This window comes from Aythya fuligula, chromosome 16 (assembly GCF_009819795.1).
Source record: "Aythya fuligula isolate bAytFul2 chromosome 16, bAytFul2.pri, whole genome shotgun sequence".
Classification (NCBI taxonomy): domain Eukaryota; kingdom Metazoa; phylum Chordata; class Aves; order Anseriformes; family Anatidae; genus Aythya; species Aythya fuligula.
The window spans coordinates 10,280,432-10,299,098 of NC_045574.1; the positions used below are offsets into that span (position 1 = coordinate 10,280,432).

General features: G+C 34.4%; 1 protein-coding gene across 1 annotated transcript; it reads left to right on the forward strand.

Annotated features, from left to right (window-relative positions):
- The first annotated feature begins 3,935 nt into the window (after positions 1-3,935).
- Positions 3,936-18,648, forward strand: SPO11 (SPO11 initiator of meiotic double stranded breaks). Its single transcript, XM_032198527.1, has 13 exons — positions 3,936-4,081; positions 6,459-6,572; positions 9,231-9,319; positions 9,949-10,015; positions 10,239-10,347; positions 10,921-11,007; positions 12,333-12,369; positions 12,592-12,701; positions 13,192-13,291; positions 15,802-15,839; positions 17,484-17,560; positions 17,761-17,872; positions 18,529-18,648. The coding sequence occupies exons 1-13, from the start codon at positions 3,936-3,938 to the stop codon at positions 18,646-18,648; spliced, it is 1,206 nt and encodes a 401-aa protein (XP_032054418.1).
- The last annotated feature ends 19 nt before the right edge of the window (positions 18,649-18,667 follow it).

Here is an 18,667-nt window from a genome sequence, read left to right on the forward strand (position 1 = left end):
TGAAAAGACATATTTTCATTTATTTCACTTTGTGTTTCTTTGCCTCAAAAACCTGTCTTGTCCTGCCACCCAAAATACGTTATTGCCCCTAAGAGAACTAGAAAATGTTGGATTTGAAATTCACAGTAACAGAGATTAAATGAAAGTTACTTTTGCTTTTAAGAAAAGCCTGTTAGTGTTTATTTCTGTCTGAAAGATAAAACAATAACAACAACAAAAAGGGATGGTAACAAAAAAAACACTTCCTCTCATGATTGTGACTTGGATCTCTTTCAGAGAATTATAAATAAATAAATATTTTGCAATAAGGATTTTGCAGGTGTTTCTCCCTCCAGAGGTAGGTAAACTGAAAATATGTAAACGTTTTTTTTTTTTTTTTTTAATTATTTTTATTATTTATTTACTTATTTAACCAAACGTTAGTTAAAAGGAGATATCCCATTTGAAGTTGTTGGCTGTTAGCAGAGAATGACTATATATATATATATATATATATTTTTTTTTTTTTCTTTTTCTTTCTTTCTTTTTTTGTTCCTCCTCTGGGCTTTGCTCATTTGAGAAAGATCAGTAATTTTTCATGTAACTGGCAGGTGATAGATCTGGCTCCTGTTTCATCCTAACTTATTCACAGTAAAATCTGCTGGCTCACAAAATGTCTGTCCTTCCAGCAATTGTCCAGATCACAGCCAAGGGAGCCGGAAAGAAACTGAAGCTTGCTGGAACATAGTAGGCATACTCCCAAGAAGCTCTTAAATGGCTGGTGGGGATTTTGTTTTTCCTGTTCTCACTGTAGTTTTTAAGCTTCCATCTATCTCCTTAACACTTCTAGCTGGCCCAAATACTTCTGCTTACAATCACTACAATTTGGAGAGATTGGTCTTTTTTTAAACATGAGTGAAAGACAGGATTTGACATTAATTGAAAATAAACCTATCAGGTCCACTGGTATGCCTGCCAGTCCACTAAAACAATTAAGGACAGACCATTTGGCGAGAAATATTTGCATGGCGATCATGTAAACTTAATGTAAGATATGAACTACACATGAAAAGAGGAAAAATCTTTTGATAAGGCATGCTGTGAAGAAAAGAAAATAGCATGCTATGGTTCTATATATTTTATATAATATTTGTTCTGCTGATGCAGTGCTTTATATATAGAAAGTCAGAATCAAGCTATTTAATAAGTTGGCACTAAATAAACACACATTTTTTGTACTATATAGCTCTTTTATTATGCAGTATGTAATGATTACAACAGCTTTTGATCCAGATAGGCTCTTCTTCAACAGTTAAAAACGTACTTAGAAGTTGGCATTAGATATCTCATACAATTTCACAGCACAGGTTTTTTCAAAAGTATTCTGATAAGAGCATACATTTATAACAGGAGGCAATCCTAAGGGGATTACTGGTAATAGTCTGTCTTTTAAAACAAATCTGAAAGTGTTTCATTACTTATCATATCTGTTTTATCAAAGACGTGAAATTATTCTGCAGGATTTAACAGCTTTCAAGTGGTAATCTTCTGTATGCCATCTGTGGTGCCCTCTACTGCACAGCTTTGTAGGAGCAAGACATCGCAGTTGAAACTGCATTCATTGTACTGATTTTTCACATTTTTCTTTCTGTCTTAACATTTAACAATGTTTTCGTATTTGTTTTCCTAGTCATTCTCCCTCTAATTCACATAAAAAAGCAGTCAGTATTTGCAATTGAAAAGCATTTTTTAAAATAAAGCAAAGTTTATAAAGGAGAAATAAATAAATAAAGAGGGCTTTAGGAAATGAACCTGCTAGTTCATTTACTGATTGTTGTTCATACATTGGACATATTCTTGATACTAGTTTATGTGTTTACTTATACATATATAAAAATGTATATACATTTATGTATATGTTTGTATATATATGTATATTTGTATATTTTTTATTCTCTCCTTTGTTAACTCTGGCATAAGCACTGAGCATTTTGGTCTGGCTTTTTTTGCTGTTTGCTGCTTTGAAAAGGGGCAAGGCATTAAATTAGCTTCTCTCAAGTTGATATATATAATTTTGTTTGCAAACTCTTGCTAGGGGCAGGATATAATGTTGTCAGTCCTATATCAAAAAAAAATCTGATTTTGATGTTGAATTGTTGGAAAGAGCTACAAAGTTTTTACACAAATATTTCCGGAGTGATCTCAAGGTACCTAAAGGCCAAAGATCTAACATGAAAGAAATGAAAAATTCAATTTATTAATTCCCCTTTCTTTTGCTTGCCTCTGTTAATTGAAGCACCTTGTATTCGTATCTACATAGCCTGAGGCTTTCCTCAAATAAATCAATGCATAATTTTTAAATTATCTACTCAAGCTGGAGTTGGACTGCTTACTCTTGTCAGTACCAGAGAAGAAATGGAACAGAAGAAGAAACATGCCGTCTTCAACATTTTATGCACTATGTCATCTAACTTGCTAACAACAGGCCTAAGCATTGCACCTTTAGAAGTGCTGTTGGTGAGCTAGATACAGCACAGCTTCCAGTGTTACTGACTGCTCTGGGTAAAAGACAATGCTATCAGGGGTGGGCTTATTAAAATTTTCTCTGGAAAGAACAAGTCTTTAAGATATTTAACTCCTAAGTTACTGCTCATACAGAATGACTGCTTTCAGGCAGTCAGTTGCTATGACATACTTAGGATTTGAGAATAGTCTTTGGTGTAAAATAACAGCAAAGGTAAGGCTGTAGGCTTCGGCCATCGGATGGGAGCTGGTCTCGCACTGCTGCATGCCTCGGACCCTCAGGTCTCCCAAGAAGTATTGTGTTTTCTCTTTAAACTTTAAACAATGCCTACAAAAATTTCTGATGAGAAGGAGACTAGAATTTTTGTAGGCAAACACCTAAAGAAAACTGGCATGAAGTGCACCAAGATAATAATTGCATGTGGGATTTCTTTTCAAATTCACAGTTTATCTCTCGCTTTGTATTGTCGATTTTGAAACGATGCCCTCTGGCTGAGGACTCCACATGAATCACAAATGTCCTTGTTTGGCCAAAAGTCTTAGAGCATTCAACAAGTTTTGTCTTAAATCTCAACTTCCTCAGAAACCAGTGATTCACAACACTTAGAATTTCAGGTGGAGTGTTTGTTCTGAACACAAGTTTATAACAGTGTATGGAGAAAATATATCCCAAGTCTATTCTAAATCTTCCAAATGCTGAAGGCAAATTATAAAAATAATACTAAATATTCAATCTCATTAGAAGTCGAATTCCATTTAGAGGAAGGGAAATGATTTTTTCAGCCTGGTATTGGGGTGTTCAGCTTTTTCAGACTTCTTCCAGCTAATGAGAACTATCAGGAAGAGACAATTGATACTGAGGGAAGAAAAAAACCACTTTTTTTTTTCTTTTTTTTTTTTTTTTTTCCAGAAAGGACAAGAAAAGTATCGATGAGCCATTCAACCACTTTCTGGCCAGTCTGACCAGATTTATCCCACTGGCCTCAAACATTTGGGTGCCACAGGTGTTGTGCTTAGACACCTGTCCCACAGCGTCCCCGGCACCATTTTGGGGTTCAGGCTGTGGCAGTCAGTCAGGAAGGGCGGGAAAAGGACCCCAGCCGTTAGGAAAGGCGGGGCCAGCTGCTGTCTGTCAAATCGAGCGGGAAAGGGCATTGGTCAGCTGGGAAGGGCGGGAAAGGCCATTGGTCAGCCAGGAAGGGCGGGAAGATTCCCTCGTCAGCGTGGGCGGGCGTGGCCACTCCCGGCCCTTAGCAAGGGCGGGAAAAGCCCTCAGTTGGCCAGGAAAAGATGTTTTTTGACTAATTTATACTGCCATGTTCTTTTTGTCCTGACCAGCTGGCCCTTCAATTTGACCTCAAAGAATGAGTTTTAGGTCCAGTGGCCAGAATAGACTTTCCTAATCCATCGGTCTCTTTGGTCCCTTCTTTAAAATGGCTTCGTCCCTCCCAGGGAGGTTGGGCTGGTCTGCGTCAGGTGCCACAGAGGACCATAGCTTGTGCTCCTCTGAGGTGCCAGCAGGGAATGAAGCTGGCCTCGGGGAAACAAGTGTATCTGCTCATAGGAGCCATGTCCCTAGGTAAATGTTGTGAAAAGCAGCGTTTGTGCCATCTTTCTGTGGTGGTAGTTCAGTTGGTAGTACTTGTGCAAAAGTGAAAAACGCACCCACTACAAAAACACCAGGGAGAAGCAGCTTTCGTGCTGTGCCAGCACCATCTCTCTTTCTTCAGACTTCTCAAAAAGTCTGTAGGTACAGATGGAAATGCCGAAAAGGATGATAAAACAAACACATTGAATGTCACTAACAAAAAAAGACTGCTCCCATGCACAGTGTCAGCCCCTGAGGCTAAAAGAGACAGGGGACATCTTAGAAGTATTTTAAGAGCAAAAGGATGACAATAATAATAATATGACTTGGACAGTTCTTGGTCTTTGTGGCAGGGTATGGGAAATGGTTCTAGCCATTTACAGTTTGGAGTGTATTGGTTTATTATATTGCAGACTTTATTTGTAGCTGTTTCTCTTGTGTATTTTTATTATTCTTGCTCTCTACAGGTTCTATAAAATTAGTCATTTATGCTATTAATGTTGAAGATGGTTTCCTGTGTTTCCTGTGCTATAAAGAAACTAGCATCCATTCATGCTGCAACCTGTGAGAAAAGACCAGAGAAACCCTATGAGATATACAGGGCCTGCCCTTCTCAGCTCAGATTTCACCATTAACTAAACCAGAGTGTATTTTAAGTAGGCATACTTGGCCAGTATTGCGTGTTTGCTTATTAAAAATCGATTAATCTCTGCAAAAGGAGATGAAATATCAGCAAGGGGTACAAAGAAAATTGCTGTCCTTTGCCCACTTTGTCACATTTACAGCTTCTGTTGGCCAAGAAATGAGGAAACTTTGATGGGAACAGCAACCTCGACTTTCATATTCTGTAGTGAACTTTGAAATGTGTATGGAATTTTAAGACAGTATCAAAACAATGACATAGTTCAGATTTCCTAGCAGCCTAGCCATTCTTTCAGCCATCTGCCTCTGCATATTTTTGTTAACCTCAACTCTAATTTTTGTTGAGTTGACCTGTACTGTAGTCAGCTTTGCTTATCAATTTTATTCTTACCCTTTGCTGTATTATGCATTTAGCTCACCAGCAGACCATTTCCTCTCTACTTAATAGAATGTCTATTTTGGATATGGCAGTAATATGTAGGATTTTAAGTTGAAGGAACAGACTGTGAGTCTGAGAGTCAGGGAATCTCTCTGTGTTTGCGATTATTCATCTGAATACAGAAAAATATCTTTCATTGTGTTCATTGAACAATTTAATCTTATTGGACAAAAATGTTAGGAATACTAGTAGTTTCATTCAGTATACAGATACTACTATGAATAATGTTTTAAAAGAAAAGGTTAATACTTTCTAGAAATTGTTCTGCTAAAACTGGATTTTATTTATTTATTTTTTTTTTTTGGAGAACAAATAGTAAGTGGAAGCTGAGCTACAAAATGGAAGTGTAGTCAGCTGATAGAAGAGAGCTTTCATGACACCTCATTATTGTTTAAGGAGACTCATAGCTAGGTTTAAAAAATTATTCTTGCTGATTTTGTAACACTAGGATAATTCATTCGGTGTGGTCTGCACTGGTATTGACTCATCTTTTCTTAATATATTACTTAAAAACAAAATTAGACTTTGCTGATAAATCTTTGAACTAAAATAATTTTTTTCCTACTCTTTTAATTCCTACTTACATTTACAAGGGAATATAGTACAGCTGTAATTTTAAGGACAGCTGAAATATTGGCATCAGATTGCTTATGAAAATAAAAAGCATCTGTCATAACACTGAGACCAGCCTACAGTTTTGATGTAAGGGATCTGCTTGCAAGGTTACTTTGTCTTTTTAGGTGAAAGATACAGATTTTATGCTTTTTACAGTGCATCTGTTGAGATGGAACCTTCGTATAATTAAAACCCTTAACAGTTTGTTTAGGGCAACAGATCAAAAGGTTAATGTGCAATGGTGCAACAGGATGTATTTGTACTGTTGAACATTTTTTAAATTTACAGCATTTAAAAACAACTTAGCTCAAATCATAGCCAAAGCCAATATTACATCATGTAAAGTAAAACATTAATCATTAGTCATGAAGCAGCCACTTGGTCTAAAAGTTCATCTGGTGAAAAATTTGATGGTTTAAGGATTGAATAGAAATGTACTTTTAATTGTGTTCTCAGTCATGCATCCAGAATAGAAAATCAAATATCTTTGGGAAGCTAAGGAAAAGAAAATTCAAAAGCAAGCATTTTTGATCTCCATATTTTTGAAACAAATATATTCTTAAAGCAGTTTTGAGTTAAATGAATTCTGTAAGGATGGCAATAGATGATCAGAATGTAAAATAGAACTATATTTAATAATATAAATTGTATTACTAATTTTCTTTCTTTCAGTTCTGAAGTTCTTGAAGCAATTGAAAATGTTATTCAAGATGTATTTGAAAGCTTGTCCAAAAAACAAGCACCTGTTCTCACAGTGACTAGGAGATCAGATTGGAGGAATATTGAGTAAGTTTTATATAGTTTAAAGTCCTGCCTTATGTTATTATAAATGTCATGAATATAAATTTGATTGTATAATGTCTAGAAAAGTTAATCTTATGTAGTTCTGTAAGTGTTAGAGTCAATATATAATTTGGCTTCTTAAAAAAATAATGGACTAATAAAAAGTGGTGTTTAGTACTCAATCTGCATAGACAGGCACTGTGCATTTAGTCAAATAACAGCAGACCATTAACATAAAGGGGAATGTAAAACTTCTGTAAAAGGGTCAGAAAGGAAATAGGTCCTATACACATTAATTTTCTGGATACGGTAGAAAACAGAAATAATACATTTCATTTGATTAAAAAAAATAAAAATATTTTAGGCTGGAAACAATTGCTAGCAATTTCGTTTTCCAATCAACTTTCTGTGCTTCCCATTTTCTTTTTCTCTGCTTTTCTTCATGGTATCTTATTTCTTCAAATGACAGTGATGAAGTTATCCTCTCTGTATTCTTCAGAGAAGATACTGTTCTCTTACCTTCATGTTGTGTCCGTGTACTTTTCCAAGTCCATGACTAGCCAAATAAAGTAAAACAAGTTTCTGAATTGTTATCTAAATTTCATATCTCATGCCAGTTTACCTAGACAGGATCAGAGGAAAACAACCTGTCCTTTATAACACAGATCTATAGAAGTTGCCTGTGCAACAGTATTTTTCCAAGGCACTCATTTCAGCTGAAAATACCTGAAACCAAGAAAGTAATTGCTTTCTATAATATGGAAGCAAAATTATAAAGGAAGAAACAAATCTATTTCTTGTCTTGTAATGGTTTTGGGCATCATTGGGTTAAAGGATATTTAGATCAATAAGATTGCAGAGGTGCTTGTAAGTGGGCACATTACAAACATTCAGATTGCAAAAGCACAACAAACCTTCCAAGCATTACACTTTGGTGAAATACTCATTTAATGAGAACAATAAATTTCTGTCAATCAGAGAACCTGAAGGGCCCGAAGGTAATCAGTTAACTGAAATGCTAGTGAATTTAGTCGTTTCTATCCTGGTAGCTTGACAAAAAGTGTTTCACTCAGATGTCTGTAAAAATCAAAAACTGTAACAAAACTTAGCAATTTTTGGCAGTCTTGGGAAAAATGGCATTCCAGGGTAGAAAAACAAATGTGAGATGTTATTTGCCATAAGAATACATAGGGGGAAAAATGTTCATATTAAAACATCACAGTATGTTAAAAATAAGATTCATCAATCAAATTTAAAAACCTGAAACATTATTTATGGTGGAGAAATGTAAACTTACGTATTCATTCCATTACAAAATGATGTGCATACTTGTTTAATACAATAGGATTTCTGAGGAGGTTAAAATAAAAATAAGTAAGGAAATAAAAATAAAAAGCACCCCTCCCCCCAATGTAACAGGAATGGTAGAAAAGATAATTAGTGGGGCTTATTTTTCCTTATTTAGGCAGCATTTCCATTCCTAATCTGCACAACTGGAATCTGCAGGGCAGGAGCTTGTGGAAATGAGAGAATGATTTCATGTTTGAAACGCTCCTTGTAAACATAGAGATATTTACCTGAGAATGAGGTCAATCAGTGAGAATACCAGGCCTAAAGCAGTACAATTGGTTTCCATTGAGCAAATTTATGTTAAAATAAATACATAAATAAATACAGTTTTCATGGGTGGAAAGATTTTACAGAAAACTGTTCTGTTGGGATAAATGCAGTACTAGGAAAAATCTGATATACAAAAAATCTGTATCTGATATACAGCTAGGTTAAGGTTTTCTTTCTGAGCTATCTGTGTGAGTCAAACTTATCTTAAATATAACGTTTCTAAAATGAAGTGTTCCTTATTTACCCTAACAGAGCAATCCCGCAAAGTTTCATTCGGTGCAGTTACAGTGTAGGGAACAAGGCACACACACGTTTTCAATGTTGCAGCACAAAGGCAAGAAAGTTGCTTTGAAGCAGAAAGGCAGATGCTACACTGTACTGTTTGCTGCTGCTGTGCCTTACACAGCGCTGTGGTGTTCTGCCACCCAAAGGATGCATGGAGCAAAACCTTAGACAGAAAAATTTAGAAATGTTATGTGGTTTTGTATAAACTAATGCTCATTTAACCATCGATACTTTTTAAAAGTATGTACAGAAATCTAAAATGAAAAACAATGCGTTATAGACAGGACTGTCATTAAAATAAGACACTAAAATGAGCTGTTGTTAAGAAAACAAGTGATTCTTCATACCTACCTTCCGGTATGAAATGTTTAAAAATTAAATTGTGGAGCTCATTTAGACGAGTGAACTGTTTAGAGAATAGGATGCCCCCCATTTTTCTTTCCAAAAGTTCCAAAAATGAAATCTAATTATTTTGATAATAATCAGATCATATTATTGTAATATTAAATAATTACACTTTCTCATACATTCTACACCAGAAAGTTACTATGTTAAATTTGACTTGTATACTAGTAATGAATCACATTTCTTCCCGTGTTATGTATTCGTTTGTTAGTAGTCTGTACTCAGTTTGAAAATAGAGCTAGCAGATATGATTTTAGGAAAGCGGTCTTAGTCTGAATTATCTTGGATAGAGTAATTTACATATCCTCAATTCACAAGTTTACAGTTTTACTGTATTTTGCAATGTATCAGATTTAAAGATTCTGTAGGTCTACAGATGGTACCGTATTGTACTACAAAACAAATCAGAAGTGACTGCCCTAGATCAGCAACAAAGTTTGGTAAGTTAAAAAAAAAAAAAAAAAAAAAAAAACAAAAGTTCAAATTCAGAATTCTTAACTTTTTTTTTCTTGTATTTTAGTTTGAAACTTTGTAAAACAAATAATTTTTGTCTTGTGCTTTAGAAGTGTAAGACTAATAAAACTTGCAATTATGACCAGCGCTTCAGCTTTTCTCTATTAACTTATGGGGTGACAGTGAAATCAATACAAAGTTATTATAGTTTCTACACTCCCTGACTGAATACCAGCTGGAGGCATATACACAAGGTTGTCATATAAAAATATAACCATTCTTCAAAAAGCTAACTGGTAGAGTGATCTTGGAATATGGACAATAAGCTAATTTATTTTTCTTAATCTGTCAATTAATTTCTTGGCCTTGATAACAAGGCATATATTCCCTAATTTAACTCCATCATTTTTTTTTTCTAATTATGCTAGAAATTATTGAGTCTGTTAGCACAACCTCTCTGTATTTTCACAGCATGTTACAATGCATGCACAAATTGTATTCATGTTTCAGTGTTTTATGTTTTGAGACACAAATATGGGTCAATATAAACAAATATTATAGTATGTGCATTTCTGAAAATTGATATGATTAAAATTTTTGAAGTGTATTTTTTCAGCTCTGATGCTCAAAATATTATCTATGATCTACAAGATGGTGCAGAGCAATACTTATGCAACTAAAAGGTAACAGTGCAATTCTATAATTTCAGATAAAGTTTTATTTTAAGAATGCCACTGTGAAAAACAAACAGCCACTAGGATATATACCTTTAGGATAACAGATTTCTCTATGTGAAATGCTATACACTGATTTTATTATCTATGCCCTCAGTAAAATGTTGTTCTCTGTTCTCATAAGCTGACTACTTCAGTATTATAATTACAAATAAATATTTTGTCTTGATAGGGATATATATTACTCAGATACACAACTGTTTGGTAGCCAGAGTGTTGTGGACAATATAATCAATGACATTTCTTGTATGCTTAAGATACCGCGGAGAAGTCTACATATAGTAAGTGGCTTATTATTAATGTTTTGATTCTGTCGTTATTTCCCAATCATATAGATCATACTGAAAGCTGAAATATCAAGAAAAAAAGTGATTATTAGGAAATATGTAGTTAAAATAGAAAGTGTTATTTGTGCAAATGAAACCTTATTAGGTTTTGAACACTCAAAAGGTTCCTTTCTTCAGAGAAAATTCATAGTCTACAAGACATCTGTTTCACAGTTTATACTTGAATGATTTGCTAACTTGTGGTTTAAGTGAAAATTTCAGGTGAGTCAGAGGTGTAAGGTTTGGATTTACTTTTATTTCATGCTTACAAGAATTCTTTTGTATCCATAAATGCAGTTGCTAACATAACTTATTGTAAATACACCTTTATATACATGATGACGGCAATGTTGCTTTGATTTTTAAAAGGTTGGTCTTAGCTGATAACTACTTACTATGTTGTTCCTCTCCCCCCCCCCACCCCTAACCTCTTCCTCCCCACGTTTCTTGTTTTGCCTGTGTAATGCAGTAAAATAAAAGCATATAACTTACAATTTACTGTATACAACTTATTATTTTTTTTTCCAGCTGTCTACAACTAAAGGTTTTGTTGCTGGTAATTTAAGTTATACTGAGGAAGATGGTACAAAAGTGAATTGTACCTGTGGTGCAACAGTATGTATTATATAACAATAACAGTAATTAGAATAAATAGAATAGTTTCAGTTGGAAGGAACTTACATAGATCACCATCTACCTTTGTGGACTGCACTTCTTGTAGCTCAGTGTGCTGTATACATTTATTATACAGACCTGTAATCATGCTACCTATGCAGCTACCAGCCAGTGAGTCCCCATCTGCCTCACTCTAACCCAGGTACGGCTTATGGTCCCTCTCGCTGTGTGCTAGGTAAAGAACACGAATGAGAGCTGCAGAAACTGTCTAGGGTATGTGAAGGAGAAGGAAACAGATGTAAAGAGGACAGGTCTGTATATATGGTGTGGACTTGGGGAGAGGTTATCAAAGGCAGTAGTGAGCTAAAGAGAAGTCTATACCCACAGTTTGATAAGTAGTCAAGAGCCAGAAGTGTTTTGAGGAGATGAGATTCAACTAATCTGGTCCTATAAGATTTCCCATAGATGAAAAGATTATGAAAGCAGGAGCAGAACTTAGACTTGCTGACTGTTGTCATGATTTACTGGAAAATCTATTCATTGTAAGCCTAAACTGGTGATTTTCCAAAATGGAAAGATGACCTTAGCTGCCTATTATACTTTGTCTTAAAGTAAAGCATAAAGACCCCTGTTATTAATACTCTTCTACAGCTCTTCATAGTTTTATTTGTTGAGTTGTTCCACACTGGCACCGGAGGTGATTTAGCAGTCAGGAGTAAAAGCAGACCACACACTTCAATGTATACATACTTTTTTGCCAAGTTCTTCTTCCAGTTCCTTTTTCTCATCCATATGCTTGCCAGATTGAGCCAATCCTAATATGAGGTGTAAAGTAAACATCACTGTGTCTTAAAACTGTTGCTCCAAGATAGTTATAAAAACAGGTTATAGGTTAATAAAAGAAAGGATTAAATGGTCTTCCAAAAAGAATGCCTAAATGTTTTAAACCTGTATTAAATTTTCAGTTTTTGAATCAAGATGACTTTTCTTTTGGCTAAAAAAAAGATTAAAAAAAAAAATGAATCAAGACATTGTTATCTCTGTAATGCCCATATGATGAACAATCTTCGGTGACAGTAGCACAAACATGCTTTTGAAAAGCATCTTGTTATAACAGGAGGACTTCTGTAAGACCATACAATAGAACAGGATATAAATGGTTGAATGCGCTTATAAAGCAGCGAAAATGTCAAGATCGATCTTGTATATAAGAAGATGAATGGTTGTTTTAGGATGTAATTGTGTTCTTCATTACCTAATGTTGTTATTTTAAAATGTATCAGTTTCTCGATTATAAATGATTAATTTAATTTTTGTTGTTTTAGGCAGTCACTGTGCCATCTAATGTTCAAGGAATTAAAAGTATCCTTTGAGCTAAAACTCTCATTGTAGACTGAAAATATAAAGTAAAAACAAAGAATATTCCAAGTTAAACAATGTTCTGGTAATTTTTTCTCTGCTTGCTGGCTCTGAAATTGAGTCACGAATACTGCTTTTGGCTCCAGAGTATGTATTTTAGAGCATTCAATTTGAATTAATTGGTGCAATGGATCATTTTACATGCGGGTAGCCTTAACATAAAAGATTTAAACTCACATGCCAAATTTATATTAATCGTAGAAAAAGATGCAACTTTTCAGAGACTCCTGGATGATGACTTCTGCATTAAATTGTCCCCATGTATAATGATTACGGTATGCAACTTACATTTTATATCATCTTCTTAGACATCAGAATAGAGAAGGCTTTACACTATGCAAAAAACTATATATGTATCAGCTACCCATTATAGTCAGTCATATCAAAAACTTTTTTTATATTGTTTCTTTAGTGCCTTAAGTATTTTGGGGAAGAAAAAAGTGGCCTTTTTCTTTTTATGCCAGTTTATATAGATACCGGAGTACATCTGTGTGTCAACTCCCAGAGCTTACACAGAGAAATGTATGATACTTCTACAGGGCCTATAATCCAGGACATCTGCAGTGCTGCTCCCAAACCCTTGTTTGTTCTTCCCTTCCCACAGAGAGAAAATAAGAGTGTACCATTTTCCCTGTGAGATAGCTGCTGGAAAAATATTCCTGCAAGCATTTTGTTTGCTTGTTTTAAATGGCAAATGTAAACACATATGTAGCCAGATGTTGTTTTAATTAATTTAAAACTGTCTGCTTTATTTTATTTCCTTAGGGAAGAGGCATACCAGATCTGAATACACGCCTTTTGGTCAGAAAGCTGTGGGATACGTTTCAAATTCCTGTTTTCACCCTTATGGATGCTGATCCACATGGTAAATCTGTAGAGGTTCAGTAACATAAAAAGAAAGCAAAATTTATTTAGAATCTAGTTTCTCACTTTTATGGGAAGGTACTTACGGCATAGAGTGGGTAATCCAACACAAACAGAAAGTTTCTGATTTATGCAGAATATGTCCAGGAGTGCAGAATTTTAACTGAGACATCAGTACTGGCCTGATTCCCACTCAATGTACTTTTACTGTCTGTGATGATTTGCTGTGCTCTGAGGTCTTAATAAAATCTTGCTTTGTACCTAAAAAATATTTTTATACAATTAGAACTAGAATATTAGAACTAGATTTTCACAAGACCTGTGGGTCTAGAAATGAGAATAAGCATCATGGAATTTTATGACCCATTGTACAATTCCACTGATTTTAATAAGAGTTATGTACCTGACTACTATTTAAAGTCTCAGGAGGTCCTAGATAAATACTTTCAAAAATGTAGCTCTGATAAGAGTTCTAGAAGTTGGTTAAACTGCTCCTTTTGTAAAACCAAAAGAAATAACAGGAACTTCCATAAACATTGCTTGGTTTGGTATAAAACAGAATTTTTGGAAATGTATGATTCATAGGGTTGACAGATATGAAGAAAATTGTATTTTTGAACAAAGTGAGTCTTTTATTGATTTTTAAAGTAATTTATATAGTCTTATATTAATAATTCAGCACTCATGATGTCAATAGTTTATGCAGTGAAATCTAGAAACTACGAGTCGGATGCCGGCAGGAACAAAATTAATCTTAAAATTGAGGCTGTGCTGGCAAATGAGAATGCTAAAGATATGAGGACTCATCTCAAAATAGTTACCTGGATATTGCTGTATTGGACATACTGGAAGTACTTCACATCTCATAGTTTTGGTGGGGTTGTTTGTTTGTTTTCTACTGAGAACATGAACAGCTGTGAACTGCAGACTCAACGGTCAGTCTTAACTTATCAAAATTTGCAGAATTTATCTGTAAGTTACTTGTATCAAAGAATAGCCCACAGGCTATCTATATGTTTTGAAGATCATCTGCCCAAAAACTGAAATGCAAATCCTAGACATAGACTAATCTGGAACTTCCTTTGTTACTGAAAAGTAAACGCTTTTTAATTTTCACTCTGCCATATCAGAAATATCACAGTGGCAGAACTTTGCCCTTTTTTTTTTTTCTTTCTTTTTTTTCCCATAAGAAGTGGGAATGTGGCATGAAATCTGGATTATTTTGCACTGTTTCATTCCCACTGTCTGAGAGGCAACATGACCAGATTGAGCATATCGTGGAATACTGTTTGTCTTTATTTTTTGTCTTTATTTTTCTGTGGCCATGCTGAGGGGAAGTTAAGATGGGTCAGACTTCCTGAAGCTTATATGTTGTTGCTGCTGTGTGAAATAAGCTTCAAAACCTTGTTCTGATGATTCAACTGCAGAACAGCTTGATAGCATATACTTGGTTTTGTAAATACTCTTTGAAATGCAACTTTATGTAAATTATTTCTTGGTTCAACCAGTTAAAAATTAGAGATGTTTAGGATGCCGACTGAGCCCTTTGTTGTGAAGAAATACTTAAGGAGAAAACAGCAATGGTGAAAAAACTTAGAGTTGTAGCTGGTATGCTTTAAACCACAGTCTCTGGTGTCTGTAGTTCAAGATAAATAACTGAATTTTAAGCTAAAAACAAGAATTGGTGGTACTCTTCAGTATACATCGAAAAACTGCATTAATTAATGCATATTTGCACTATTCAAATATCTGGTAAATGTTAGTAAATATCTGGTAAATGTTACTAAATGTACTGTTGTTTTTTTTTTTTCCTTTTGTTTTTATTGCAGAAAATTTTGAGCAGAGCAGCACAGTTTAAAAAGAAAAATAAGTTATCGAATCAGGAAATAAATCTGATAGGCATAGTTTTATTTCACAAAATATCAAAGTCTGTGCTGCTGACAATTAATGGAATTGCTTAAATGTAAAATATGTTTTAAGTATGAAATAAGTAAAGTACACACAGTGTTTTAACAAAGCCTGAATACACAGCTGGGTGGGTTGTTGTTTTTTTTTCAAGCTCTTAAACATCTCATAACTGAAATTTAGACCAAGCTGAAGTGCATGAGATTTTTATCAGGAACTTTAAGAAAGTAATTGCTATAATTTTGCTATAAAGCAATAGTGTTAAGAGATATGGATTACACAGGATTAATGAAAAAAAAAAAAAAAAAAAAAAAAAAAGGACAATCTTCCTGCCTGATGTTGGACAACGTGTATGAGAGCTGATTATCCTTGCTTCTGAAATGACTATGTGTGGACAGTGTGAAACATTTTACTACATAAAGATGAATGAATAGATGATACATCAAATTCTGATTATTTTGACATACACTAAAAATAATTTTAAACCATAAAGAACTTCACTAATCATAATGTCATAACTGTTATGCCATAAAAGTGAATTCTTAATGTAGTCTTCTTAAGCGTGGTGATAAACAGACATTTGATATTTTATATTCTCCAACCTAGGTATAGAAATAATGTGCATCTATAAATATGGATCTGTGGTGAGTATAATTTTTCCATTTCAAAATACATTATTTTTTAGTCCTGCCTTGAAGCTTGAATGTAGTATGAGTTAGAGTAGTTACTACCTTTGGCATTTTGTTTCAGCACAGACACAGTTTTTAGGCCTTCTGTATGTGCAGAAACAGCTTCTTTCTGCAACAAAAAGAAACTGGATAATAATGTTAGGTGTTTCATTTAACCATGTTTCACAGTTTTTTCCTGCTGTACAGGTAGTTTTCAGGAAGTCCAAATAGAAAAGTGTTCTTCATTTTCTTTTGTTTCTGCCTTAGAAGACAAATGAAGGCTGAATGAAAAGAACATAACTTGTGAGATGGGTGAACTGCTTGATTCTCCATAAAATCTTGTTGTCTTGGTAAAGATTTTGTTTTGGGGTGAGAAGTTACGGATACATGTTTTAGTGTGGAACATTATGGAGGAAGAAGCAAAGGGAATAAGAACACATATTGTAATACATTGCTAAAAGATGAGGTACAGAAAACAACATGAAAGGCAGGCAGACTAAGGGGAGGGCAGAGAGTAGGAGCAGATGTGTGAACTGTTTGGGAGACCAATGGAGAAAACATCCAAAGTTAAAAACAAACAAACATAAAAACTCACACACAGAGCAAAACACATAAAAACCCTTTGGAAACTAGTCAGACAATTATGTACAAAGTCAAATATATGTCATAATGTATGCCTCGAGGACATACAGGGAGCCAGAATTCCCAAGTGTTCAGGTGACCCGTCAGGCTTTTAACCTTAGAAATGCATGTAAACTAAGAGAACACCATCTTCAAGGATTAAACTAGATCCTCAGGTTCCTTTAAAAGTTTATTTTGTTCAATTGCAGAGTAACACATGTATCAAACTGAAACTCAAATATGCCAATTCCATTACCAACAGTGGAAGTATTCCTTTGTACAACATGTAATTTAAATCACAGAATCACAGAATCATTTAGGTTGGAGAAGACCTCTAAAATCATCTAGTCCACTCTGCTGTAGTGTGCTATAGGTTTCAGAAGTTTTCATGGATTCTAAAAGCAATCAGACAAAATCAAACACTACTAAATACTATAACACCACTTCTGGCTCAGAACGTTGGAGTCACAAACTGCTAGGAGTAGGAATAGCATTCTGAGAAGTATCATTTATTGCACATTTGTTTTTACAGTTTTCCTTTAGATGTTACTGTAGCCATGATACTGGGTCAGATGCCCTTATGTTTGGGCTATTTTTATATAATGTGATACTTTCCAGCAGAAAATATCAGAAATTTCCAGTTGTAATTGTCATTGCTTCTCCTGGCTTCAGTTTTGTTTGGGAGACTCATACTGACTGTGAAAAACAAACAAACAAAAATCAAAACCTATTCAGGCTACAATCTCTTGTGGCTGAATAGCGCAAGCCTTAAAGGAGAATCTGTTTTCAGTAAGGGGATATGGTAAACTCCAGCTGCACCATTTTCTCATGTAACATTCTGATAATAAAAAAAAAAAAAAAAAAAAAAAAAAAAAAAAAAAAAAAAAAAAAACACCACTAACCACCTCTGCAATAAAATTTGTGATCTAGGAAGGCATATATCTCAAATGACTTAAACTAAAAGTCACTGAATGTTGTAGTTGACTCTTCTTGTTTCAGTCAATGTCTTTTGAGGCCCATCATCTCACTGTTCCATCTGTAAAGTGGCTTGGTCTCCTTCCATCTGATCTGAAGAGGTTAGTTATTACCCAAAAGAAACAGAAGTATTCTTCTTCTATTTCATAGATAGTAAATACAATCTGACTTAATGTACAAACAAACAACTGACACCCATTATTGTTTTCATACATTATTTTTGGCTTATTATAAAGAAGTAAGTTGGAATTGGTATTTCTGAAATATAAGAGAAAATTTAACAACATTATTTACTTTTCAGATTAAATATATGCAAAGATGTCCTGATTCCACTTACAAAGCAAGATCAAAATAAGTTAGCAAGTATACAAAAGAGACCTTACATTGCTTGTCAGCCAATGTGGAAGAAAGAGGCATGTACAAACCTATTGTTTCTTGTTTCTTTCTCCCCACAAAACAAATCCTGTCATCTGCAATCCTGTTTTTCTTTATTTTTATAAGCTCTTAGTGTAGCAGAAAGGTTTTGCAGCACTAAATGGCAGCAAGATTGATAAATTCATGTCCACTGTCTCTCTGAATCACTGGGGCTCAATTGTTCACAGGCCAGGACTGGCAGCTTTTTTAGCCTTCTTGCTATTAGTCATCTGATGATCATAAGCTGTACATGGGATTTTAATGTTATTTTAAATATTGCAGAATATATTACATACTTAGAAATAGGGGAACACTTAAAACAATTTCTTATCCTGTACTTGTCCTCTGATCTTGCCTGTAACTTTTAAATCACCTATTGTGTTAAATGATTAGAAAGGAAGAAAAGGTATTGTTTACCTTCCACTTGCTGTTTATACTCACCTTATAAGTTATTTGTTTGTGTTACTGTGAGGTATACACATGAGCATACAATAATCTCAGCTCAGTGGCAGGGAGTTTGCAGCACCATTTCCAGTAATACTAACTTTGTAGCTCTATATGCACATCCAACAAGTGTAATTCTTATTTAAATAATAAGATGAGGTGGTTACCGCATCACGCATTTTGTTCTTTTTTTTTTTTTTTTTTTTTTTAGCTGGAAATTATGGCAGCATCTAAAATGAAGGCTGAAATTCAAGCTTTAACTTCTCTTTCATCAGATTATCTTTCCAGAGTCTATTTACCAAACAAATTGCAATTTGGTGGATGGTTATGAATGCTTGTTTGCCAATTAA

Coding starts and splice junctions, on each gene's coding strand:
- SPO11 (XM_032198527.1), top strand. CDS start 3,936: ATGGCTTCGTCCCTCCCAGGGAGGTTGGGCTGGTCTGCGTCAGGTGCC. Junction 10,348..10,920: donor CGCGGAGAAGTCTACATATA/GTAAGTGGCTTA, acceptor TTTTTTTTCCAG/CTGTCTACAACTAAAGGTTT. Junction 11,008..12,332: donor ATTGTACCTGTGGTGCAACA/GTATGTATTATA, acceptor TTGTTGTTTTAG/GCAGTCACTGTGCCATCTAA.